Source organism: Lepisma saccharinum, chromosome 11, assembly GCF_977018435.1.
Source record: "Lepisma saccharinum chromosome 11, izLepSacc3.1, whole genome shotgun sequence".
In the NCBI taxonomy this organism is placed as follows: domain Eukaryota; kingdom Metazoa; phylum Arthropoda; class Insecta; order Zygentoma; family Lepismatidae; genus Lepisma; species Lepisma saccharinum.
In genome coordinates, this window is record NC_139239.1 from 10,246,661 (window position 1) to 10,259,114 (window position 12,454).

General features: G+C 40.9%; 1 protein-coding gene across 1 annotated transcript; it reads left to right on the forward strand.

Annotated features, from left to right (window-relative positions):
• The first annotated feature begins 4,041 nt into the window (after positions 1 to 4,041).
• Positions 4,042 to 11,533, forward strand: LOC145995369 (uncharacterized). Its single transcript, XM_083131974.1, has 2 exons — positions 4,042 to 4,133; positions 10,558 to 11,533. The coding sequence occupies exons 1-2, from the start codon at positions 4,042 to 4,044 to the stop codon at positions 11,531 to 11,533; spliced, it is 1,068 nt and encodes a 355-aa protein (XP_082988100.1).
• Positions 11,534 to 12,454: the final 921 nt, after the last annotated feature.

Consider the following 12,454-nt stretch of genomic DNA (forward strand, 5'->3'; position numbering starts at 1 on the left):
ATTCGGCTGCCGTAAGTTCCTCATCCTCTCCCTCAGGAGAAAGGAAATACTTTCAGAGAAGATGAACGAGCATGCGACGTCAAAGAGCCAAGGCAAGGGATGGGGGTAGAAGAAAGGAAAGTACTGTGGTCAACGACGCTACATTAACGGCGAAACGAAGATGAAAATTTCTGGTCCCCTAAACTTTCCTTCCAATACTTTTCAAAGCCACGTGTCAGTTGATAGGAAAAAAAAGTGGGGGAAGGTTTCGACCAAGAGTACCCCCCTGACTAACGACGGTTCGTCTTGTCTTTAGGAGATTAACGACACGGAATTTCTACTTGGAAGCCTCGCGTCAAAACCATGAGAACTAACTTTTCGGTACCCTCCCCCCTCTCCCGAAGCGGCATCGAAACTTCAACTTGAGAACAAGTAACCAGCATTATGCCTCCTTCTTGGTGGCTACCCCACGGTGGAATGCCTCGCTGACAAAGTCAGTCCTGATGGAGACATTAATCACATCTATGAAGTGAACTGGGGTGCTGTTTTCTTGTTGCTACGCAAGGCAACAATGGGGTAGGTCGATAAGCCATGTAACTTTGAAGAAATAACACTCTGGTCTCTAGAAATCTATTCGAACTGCACTGCATTCTCTGGAATTTAGCTCTATTTACGACCTAGAATCAATCAACATCCATATTTCTAAAATTTTGGGTTGCTGAGTGTCTTTTTTTAACAGAGTCTATGAAGCACATGTCCTGAACACAATTTCGACAGGTATCTTGGGTAATCACCGCCATCTTGGTTTCAAATATGATGGCCAGCAAACTACACCTGCAGGTTTTTATTTTCTGAGTAAATTATTACTATTCAACGTAAAAACGTTGAACCAACGGTAATCGATAGAGATACTTCAGAGAATATGGTGATAGCAAGTGAAATGCCCTTTTTTCAGAAACTTTTATATAGAAATCGAAATATAACTCGATTTTTTTTAAAACTTTTATTCGTCATTTCTTAACATAGCGCTGTAACCATGAACCCGATTAAAAATAATACTCGTAATTAGTACGGAGGATACTAAGATAACTTTGCGTTCCTGGAAACAAAAATCAAAAAACTTTTCACACTTTATCCTTTGGGAGCAATTTTTGAGGCACACCCCATGTCATTTCCTTCTTCGAAATAAGATTCCAGTTGGATTCTTGCACTGCTCACTTTCAAGCCAATTTTCTCCACAATCAGTAAGCCAAATTGCATAGTGTTTTTTATTTTTATTTTGAATTTTAATTTTTGTTTTTTAAGTCCACTTTATGCATATATAGGCTAATCGGGACTGGACCTATATATTTAATGGGGGATCCGAACCACCATGTGCCATCATATCGAACCAAGGATCCCTTGATTGTAAGGCGACGTCGTTAGCACTGTGTCATTAGGGAGGTCTTAATTCTTTATTTATATTATATCTATGCATAGATCAGTGACGACTTCAGAAAAATGGACAAAAAATTATATTTTATCCCAAATACACGTTTCTTGTGTTGTACTTGCGGTGTAAATGCAACTATCCTCCAGAAAATATTCATCCATTTTGTGCCATGCCATTTTTCTGGCACTTGCATAGATGTGCGTGTGTGTGCGTGCGTATTGATTTTTGAAAATATTACTAATAAACAGTTTAATAACTGCACATAGATAAAATATACGGTTGACTAGCTTTGAAAAATCTTCCGTTTAACACATGTACAAGTAGTTCTACGTAGTGTACAAGTTTGACCGCCTCCTGTCGAGGTTTTGTTAAGCAAAAACATAAAATTCCCACTGCGCCTTGCTTCTGACGGAAGATTATGATCCAAGGACTGGAAATTTTGCTGGACCCATTCCAAAATTCCCAGCCCGTGGCGGTTCCTGTTTCGTCCGTCTGTTTGGTTGAATATCTAATTCCACTTCATGGAATTTATACACAGGGTCCTCCCTTTTTTTCGAAATCCTGATGCACGAGATTACACGATGAGACAACTCGTTTCCATATCATCATTCAAACTAGTCCCCCTCTTCTCCGTTGCTTGAGATCCAAGCATCTACCAGTAAGAATACTTGAATGCATTCCTGCCCGCAAAAGGAACTGGAAACGTTAGAGAACGAGGATCTACTCCCGAATATCGCAAGACTTGTCATTGTTGCCAACTTGGCTCTTCTGGGATCAAGTCTGGCTCTTTTGCACTTTACTTGAAATACTCTAAGAAGCTTTCTAGCTCTGCAATGTAGCCCTTTTTAGCACTGGCAGTCCTTTTACGATTGCCTATAAACACACATGTAATGACATAACGATATTCCACCACCAACATACAAACAACACCTTTAATTCACAAGTTACAGCTTTACCAAGATGAGAATACCCATGTGGCGCTGTAGTCGCATTCTCAACCTTAGTCGAGCAGAGGTAGCGTGGACGATGCAATCAGCTGCTTACCATGTAACCTGCAATTGCCTTGCCCAAATGCGCGGCATTCTTCAACACATTGTCGTCACCTTTAGTCGGTGCAACGTTTTTGTATGACCATGAAGGGAAAAACCGAACACAGCAACAGTGGAGACGTAATATCTAAGGTTTGTGAAGCTTTTGCCAAATAAGCAATGGAGGGAAGTTATACACATGGCAGCACGGTTGCACTCTGACGTATAACCGTATCGTAGGGGAAGCGATAGGAAAAAAAGAAATGACTGTTCGCCCTAGTTTGCGAGTTTCCCAGGGTTTTTCCATCTTGGTTCAGCTGTATTCGCCAAGGTGCGAAATCCTAGGGGGGACAGGGGGGATTTCCCCCACCAACAATCTTGGCGTCAAAAATCCCCCCCACCAAACAAACAAAAGATAAGCAAATACTTTTAATTTCAAATATACTTTACTAAGAACAATATCCAAAAGATAAACAAATTTGTGTAGTTGTCAGTATTGAATGAATTCTCTCTCAAGAGATCATTAACAAATCTACATCAATACGCTCAATAAAAGTACAACAAGAATGCAAGAAAATAACAACTATGAAATCTAATTGATTTATCATAAAGCACAAACTAAACAAAAACTTACAAATAATAAAACCACTTGAACTATTTTATAATTTATTAATATCTTTAACCAGTTAGTATAGGAATTAATTAGCTGCTTTGCAATATCTGATATGTATAAAAGTAACAAATTAATTTCCTTTATGTAATTAATAATAATATTAATAATAATATATTTTTAATTGAGTAATTTATTTTTACTTTTAATAACATTACAAATATGTATCGTATAATTTACACATATGTTTGTGGGGGAGGGGGTTTGTAGATGAAGAACTTCCCCCCTCCACCAGTTTTCAATGATTTCGCACCCTGGTATTCACCATGTGATGAGAGAACATTCGTCCAGCCATTTGTAGGCCTTCAGATACCATCAAGTCACCGGTGTGAACTGAAAGAAAAGGGAGGGGCCTGCCCGAATTAGCAATGGTTTTTCTCAGTTGGGAAAGTGGTCAAAGACTGTAATGCGATGATACGATTCCGCCATGTCAGGAGAGTATTGGGGGTGTGCAAGAAATTCCGTACCCAGGTCATAGATGTTCTTTTGGATTTGCAACTCATGGAGTCTCGCATTGTCCTGGTGCAGATCATGACCCTTCGATTGGCTAATTCTGGCTCATTTTTTCCTTAAAGCTGTGTGTTGCAGGCGAGTTTCTGACAAATAACATCTGATTGCATGCGCCATTATTTTTTTTAACTCAAAACTGTAGTAAGACAATTTTTTCGAGCATTAGAAAATCTAGTTCTTTGAATATCCTATTTTGAAATTCGATTTAGCTGCTTTCTACAAAACTAATTCAGCAACACTCATTGTTGTGTTGCTTCTCTTCCCTTCCCCCTTCTTCCGCATTTTGCCTTTGGCCTCCTCCAGCTCCTCCCCCTTTATCCCTCCCTTTTTCTCACTCCAATGAATCTGATTCGTTCTCCGTAAACGTCGTCCGGACGTCTTTTAAAACCACTATGTAAAGCCTTCAAAGAGGAGGAAACACAATGCAACGTCTTCTGCTTGGTAAAAATGGAAGAGCCTTCGCCTGCCCTTACCGAGGTGCGTCTGCGCAACTGAAGATGACAATGGAGAACTGGTAAGTGGTTTCAGGTTCGAACCATGGTCAAGGCATGGATGGATCATTGTGCTCGTCTCAACATCCATTTCATCTTCATTCAAATCTAACTTCATGTTAATATTTGGACCATCAAAACAAAATTGCATACGTTCTGAAACATTTTTATGATTCAAACTGCATATTGTAACATGGCACACACTTCATTAAAAATGCAAGTTATTTGTTCTGGACTCCAGAATAAGGGAAACAAAATCTCGCTTCAAACCAAATACCCGTTCTGCTAACATTGGACTTGCCGACACATTCGGAATATTTAAATTATAAATAATAAATTAAATTATAATAAAAATAATAACAGATCTCACACCTACTATTCAGTCATCGATCGCCTCACTCAGAAGTACTTAATAAAGTCCCTATAACGGCAAAAATAATCAAATAAAATACTATAAATCAAGTACCATGCAATATTTGTCTATTGTTATATGTATGTTACTTTGTCATGTATAAAATAAGATAAATCAAAAGGCGGGATCCGTTAAATTCATGCAGAGCACTAAGCGCATACCCTCGAATGTATGCGGGTAGAGGCGGATTTACTACTATTACAAAAATCCATTTTATCTATTTACCATCCTAGCAATCACGATTAACCCAAAAGGCAGAAAAGCGACGTAAGAGAACAAAAGCAGAAATAGAAAAACATTAGAAAATAATATGTAGTCAAATGTTTCCCCAAACCACTGGTTTTCAAAGGTTTATTTTGAAGTGTGAAAATTTTGCCATTTAATGGAGTTCTAAACAACAGCAATGTTTCTTTTATTATTAATTGTTCTGGAAGCGTTTATTTTCTCGTTTTGTATCTCAAGTTTCAAACTAACGATCTTATGTACAACTTGGTTTCAGTGGGAACCATGAATCCGAACCTCGTGGTTGCATACATAGAGGATAAAATTAAGTTTCTCTACACCATCGGAGAGGACCCACGCAGGAATCGAACCAGGATCTCTCGCGTAGCAATCAGACACCATACCGACTGAACCACGCAACTGTTATTATAATAATGAGTTGTACGGTGAATATATCATCAGTTTAATCTCAGCTTAAAATGTTAGTCTTGGATTAAATATTTAACTTTAGATTAAATATTTAATCTTGTGTTTAAGGATAGAGCATATTTGAGTTGGTGTTTTAAGTCGACTTTATGCACAGTAAGGCTAATCTGGACTAGACCTACAGTTCATAGTGGGATCCGAACCACTATGTGCCTCCACCGGGTATCGAACCCCGGACCCCTTGATTACAAGGCGACGACGCTACCACTGCGCCATCAGGGAGGCGGTGTTTAAGGATAGATTCGCGAGAATAAAAAGATTTCCCTACAGGCGGGTTATTCTACATTAGGAGGGGAAAATTGAAATATTCCTTCCCTACGATTCTCTCAGCAAACTGTCCTGAATATTTTAACGCCATTTCTAAACATAGCCACTAAAATAAAATAAAAAAAGGAAGTAAAATTCTAAATGGGTTGTGGGGGTGAAATGACTGTAAATGTGTTAGTTTGATTTCGCAGCGTGGAATCTGCTCGGATCGTTTGTCTTTTCCTCTTCTCGCTCCTCCTAAGCAGCCTGTTACCGAACCCCCCCCCCCCCGGCCGGCCCTCCCCAAAGGAGTCCTGGGTTCAATCATTTCCCCTTCAATCACTAGCAGCTTCCACATCCGACGGATGCTGATCCTGCATTCCTAAACCGTTCGACCAATGGGACTTCTCTCCTTAACGGATTTTTCCCATTTCTGGACCCCCCCCCCCCCCAAGCTCTCCGTTTCCGTTCTTCACTAGTATTTCCATCATCCTTCTTCTTTCGTCCGATTCCTACTGTTACCCCCTTCCCCTCCCTTCCTCCCTTTTCCCTCTGAGCAATAAAAATTTCCAATTTTCTTCGAGGCTAGACATCCACCCACGAAAACCATCGTAAAGTAAGCTTTAAAAATCTCTTTACGGTCATCCGGAGAGAGGAAAAAAAAAGAAAAGGTCCCTACTCTGAGAATTTGGGGGGTTCGGACGGAGGGAGGGGGGTTATCCTTTTTGAAGTGTACGTTTGTAGTACGTTTGGCTGTGGTGCGGTACTACGAATGTCCTAAGGGAGTTGATAAAAATGTAGCTAGAAAAAAATTGAAAACTTAATGCATGGAGAGGTGATTTTAAAGTCCAGTTTTGACTTTTGGGCATGCTCATATGAAAATACATTACATTTTGGTCATGTTGAGTTTAGGCTTCCTCTAATAAGTTCGTGCTGTTGTGTATAATGATATGATTGGTTTGGTTTATTTTACTTTGCTTTTCTGTCTTTTGGCTAATCGCGAAGAGGAGGACGAGTGATGATAATGAAAGTGATGAAGGGACATTGTGTTTTATGTCTACTTTATGCACAGATAGGCTAATCGGGGTGAACGTACAGTTTAGAGTGGGATCCAAACCACCACGTACCGGGTATCGAACCCGGAGCCCTTTCATTACAAAGCGACGACGTTACGAGCAGGCACTTACCTAAAAATATATATCGGAAGGGACCCCTTACGGTCGATACTCGGTAGAGGCACATAGTAGTTCGGATCCCACTTTAAACTGTAGGTCCAGTCCCGATTAACCATACTGTGCTTAAAGTGGACTTAAAACACCAAATCAAGCTCAAGCTCAAACGAACCCTTACGGTTATTTCGGCGGAAAGTTACCACTAATCCATGGATATGTCGATGTCTTGATTAGTATCCATGTAGAATATCACAATTATATATTCTGTCAAAAAAGTACCGGGAATTGTTAAATAAAACGCACAATTTTCCTTTATTCATCAATATTTATTTTGTCGCCTTCAAAGTAGGCCCCATTTGATGCAACACAAATATGCCAGCGTTTTTTCCAGTCTTCGAAACACTTTTTATAGGCGCTTTCCGATATGGCCTTCAGCTCCTTCCACGAATTTTGCTTTATGGCTTCAATCGAGTGAAAACGGGTACCCCGGAGCGGCAATTTTAATTTTGGGAACATAAAGAAGTCTCACGGGGCCAGATCTGGTGAATACAGTGGTTGATCGATGGTATTTATTGTGTTTTTGGCCTTAAATTCGGTCACAACTGTCCTTGTATGCGATGGCGCATTATCGTCGTGTAAAATCCACGAATTGTTCTTCCACAGATCTGGCCGTTTCTGACGGATTTTCTCACGCAAACGATTCAATACGGCCAAATAGTATTCTTTATTGACCAAGTAAATGCCAAAACATTCCCCGCCCGGTAACGAATAAATAACCTGTCAGGACTTGTTCCTAGAATATTGTAGAATAATGAGTTTATGCAGGAAACGTCTAGGACGTTTACCTTTAGCGAAGTAAGCGAAGGTCGAGAGATGGAAGAAAACCAGGTGAGGAGAGTAGGACGGGATCTTTTGTTGGTAATCGTCTGGAGGAGCTGGAGCCATAAATTTATTCGTTACCGAGCATTGTAAGTTACATCTTCACCCTCATCTGCCATTCTCATTGTTCAGTCAGAAGTGTTTAAATCTAAACCATGGGTTTTACAATTGTTACTAAATGCTAAGCTAGGTATTCACACCTGGCTCTTTTAGGGCCGTCTCTACCACCAAGTGCTACAATTGGTGGGGGTGAGTTACATCCCTTGGTCGATTCCCGCGTTCTACAGGGTGGAACGCTACGTGGTGCAGATGCGGGATTTTCATTTATTTCAAATAAACAAATGAAAATTGGAAGGATAGGCAGCGATAAATGGGTTTTCATCCATTTTCTTTCTGTTTCGAAAATGGAAGGAAAATAAGTTCAGCTATTAATTAATGACATTTCAGAATTGTTTTCCCCGCGTAAAATGTTCTCTTTATGTTATTTGGGGGGGAGGCTTTATTACGCAAAGTGCGTCACTATTGTTAATGATGTTCAATGTCGATCCTCGGCTTTAATTCAGAATCCCTCCCCACTCTCAACCCCCTACTGATAGGTTGATCGACCTCAAGTCAGGGTCAATGACCTGCCAAATTTTAAAATGCAGGGGAAAAGAAAATAAGATGTTTTCTTCGGTAGCCACGGGCGACCAGGGGATAGCCCTGAGCCCCTGTCATTCCGCTCCTGGTAGCGCCTTGGTTCGCTCGAACGATGCGACCAACTCCCACTTGTACTTTGTCTAGGTGGACTCCAACCTTCGTGTTGGAGTAACTATCAAATTGCTATGAATATATGTGAAATAGAATGACAGGAGTAAACTGCCGCTTAGGTGTTTAGGTGGTCGAAATGAGATCTCGCCATCGAAGTTACCGGCAAAAGTGGCCCTTCATCTAATCATCCTTCTCGTCGCGATTAGCCAAACGTTGCAGAGACGCGACGCTAAATAAAAAATAAACAGATAATACATTCATGCATGCTCTCTTTCTGTTGTTTTTACTTTATAATATAAAGTTTAGTTGAAAATTATTGCCTACTCAACTTGGACTATTTTTGACAAGAAAATAGCACCCAGGGCTTGACTTCCACGACAACCTCGTTTCTACAAAATGAAAGTGGCCCTTTTAGATCCACACCACAGAATATTGTCATTACAGTCTATGCGTTTTCTATTTCATAGTTTTATTTTTATACTCACTTGTGCATCAAAAGTTTCTATTTATTTTACAAATTATATTATCTATTCAGTTCTTCTTCATTATTCTTCGTACTAATGAAAATAGTGCATGTTTTGTTTTGTCGTACACTGTGACGAACACTCTGACGTCAATGAATTTCTGGACGTGGACAAGGTTCTAACTAAATTTGCCGGATAATTAACGTCGTTGAACACTTGGCTAATTTGCATTGTTTTTTTTTCTTTTGTCCGAGGACAAACTGTGTTTTCAATTGGTTCTTTGTAGTGGTCAGCGAGAGAACAATTAACTTCATTGAATGAAATATTACGTATGTGCGTACGTGGTTTAGCAAATGTTTGTTTAGAGTCAAAGTTTTAGAGGAGAAATATAAATTAAAAAATTGAATCAATCACATCTGAAGTTGGTATATTTTCAATGTCCTCTTGCCATGATTTAAACCTGTTGTTCACGTTGCTGAAAACTCTCGGTCTATAATGCTAAAAGTAGGTGTGCCACGAGGATGGAAATTACCCCCCCCCCCCCTTCCTGTCTGTTCACCCTTTACACTGCAGAACTGCAACAAGTCATATTGAATCCACGGTTTTACGCAGACGATACCCAACCCAGTTATACTGTTCAGGTAAATACGCAACATCACGAGAACACAATCTTCAGTCACTGAACATGGCCAATAGCTGGTGCGTATCTAACGATCTGAAAATCGATCCAGAAAATTTCACTTTCAATATCACAATGTCGTTAATTTCAAATATCAAAATCGAAGCAAAATAAATTATTTGCCCATTGTCATGAATAAAGCTGCTAAAAATCTTGTTCAGGTCTTTGAAGAAATATTTGATTGGACCGAGCATGTAAAAACGCAGTGTACGAAAGCTCAAGGAACGCTCAGGATTTGTTCCGGCGACTTCCTCCCTGTGGAATGCAAGCAAGGACTCGTCCAGACATTAATTTACCCAATTTTTGACTCTTGTGATAGTGTTCATGGACCTCAACTCTCGCAAAAGCTCAGTAAAAAAATACAAATGGTGCAAAATGCGTGTACTAAATACATTTTCCAACTAAAAAGGTGTAACTAACCACATTCTTCCGATTTTAAATAGTAATATTATGGCAAACAGAAGCAAGGTGCATTATCTCTGTTTCATTCGCGGCGTATTGGCAGAAGGTAAGCCGCAGTACCTGTTCAAGAAAATGCATCCTCGTAAGGACGTCCACTCATATGCTACCCTTAAGCGGAATAATTTCAATTTTCCCCAACATGCAAACACTGCCTGCATATCATATTTCTCTTTTTCGGCTCCTAAAGCATGGAAAGCATCGACAGTGCATGCATAAACAACCCTAAACGTTTTATAAATAAGTACAAGATTTACTCTAAATGGAAAACGGCAGAGTTACGGTACATGCTGAAAGTATCAACACGTCCCATGTGAAATTTCATTATTAATATATTTTGAATTTGGATTTAAACAGCCTATGTGCTCGTTTAATTGTTTGTATTTCCTACAGGTATATATTGTTGTATGTATTTTTAATGAGCAGTATTGATCAGATTGTAAAAGATCTTCCCGACGAGACCGCTCAAGACATACGTCGAGAAACTTATATGGCCCTTAAAAGGGCCGTTCCACCTAGACCTAACATTTCTCCAGCAGAGAAATCCGCACTCAAAGCACTAAAAGTAGACATGGACATCCTCATATTGCCAGCAGACAAAGGAAACGCATCAGTTATTCTCCAGACTGCAGACTAGGACAAGAAAATTTCAGAACTTCTAGCAGACTCCACATACAGGAAACTTCCCCGAGATCCTACAGCAGCAGTTGAAAGTAACACCAGAACACTTCTGAAGAAAACTTCATTGCCGAAACCCATTCAGGACAAATTGATACCAAGCGGAACAATACCACCACGACTGTATGGACTGCCAAAAATACACAAGACCGCAGTGCCATTAAGACCGATCGTCAGCACCATTGGACGCCCAACGTACAGACTTGCAAAATTCCTGACAGCCCAGCTTCAACCACTGATAGGCAAATGTGAACATCATGTGACAAACTCCACTGAATTCATCAAGACACTTCAGCAGATCAGAACATCATCAGATGACATCCTAGTCAGCTTCGACGTAGTGTCACTCTTTACCAAAGTGCCACTTCAAGATTCACTTCAACTACTAAAACGCCACTTCACACCTGAAATTATCAGTCTGTTCAAGCACACACTGACGTCTACCTACTTCAGCTACGGTGGACAGTACTACGAACAAACCGACGGTGTGGCAATGGGCTCCCCACTCTCGCCTGCCATAGCCAATTTTTTCATGGAGAACTTTGAACACGAAGCGCTGCGCACAGCTCCGTTGAAACCCACCGCCTTCTACAGATACGTCGACGACACCTTCGTCGTCTGGCCGCACGGTAAAGAAACTCTTCAGCCATTCTTAGATCATCTAAACAATCAACACCCAAATATAAAGTTCACCATGGAGACTGAGAAGAACAACAGCCTGCCGTTCCTGGATATTCTCATCAGACGCAAGCCAGACGGATCCTTGGGACACAGTGTATACCGGCAACCGACTCACATCTATATCTCAATGCCAACAGTTTTCACCAGCCATCTCAACGAGCTACAGTTCTCTCTACTTTATTTCACCGGGCCATCTCTATCAGCGACGCGGAGCATCTATCAGAAGAAATACAACATCTTCGCACAGCTTTCAAACAGAACGGGTACTCGGAACACAACATCAACAGAACATTAAAACGAGTACTGTCCAAGAAAACCAGCACACCAGGGAATCCGGACACATAGGGGAATTCAGACACGCCAGGAAATCCAGACACATCGGGGAATCCAGACACATCGGGGAATCCGAACACACCAGGGGACACGGACAAAGCTGACCAGAAGATAGCCATCCTTCCTTACACAGGAAATCGCTCTGGAGTTATCAGCCGAATTCTAAAGAAACGTAACATACAAACCATTCACAAACCACCTCCGAAGATCAGAAGCCTACTACGCAACCCCAAGGATGAGCCAGAACTCAAAACAACGGGAGCCTACCGTATTACCTGCAAATGCGGGAAAGCATACATTGGGCAAATGGGTAGGACAATAGAACAGCGCTGTAAAGAACATCAAAGCTCCATCAAGTATTTCCACCCTGAAAAGTCGGGACTAGCAGAACATTCAATCAACATAGACCAGATTTCAGCAACACAGAAATCATAGCCAAAACTTCAAATTACTGGGACCGTATTATGAAGGAAGCAATAGCCATTTATGAAGAAAAAGACAATCTTAATCGCGACTCGGGCTCGAACTGGACCCAACCTGGTTAGCGCACGTAGCAGACACGCCACTCGATTGGTCCGCCATCTTCACCGGGACCCCCCCACGAACGTATATACACCGGGTTGACGCTCACCTATTTTTGTGGGAGCAGGAAAAGGTTTATTATCCATTTTGCCTTGACTCATCTCACTCAACAGGTCGCTAGGTGCCGTGGCTTGCCGCGAGTTGATAGCTTCCTGGAGATGAGGCCTTGCTCGAAAAATGTTTATTATCCAGAACTGCACTTCTACCCTGAATATGAGAGTGATGTTAGCTCTCGAAAGCTTGGAATCATTTCCCCAACTCATCTGGTCAATAGCCTGAGAGAATCTGTTCATCATTCGTC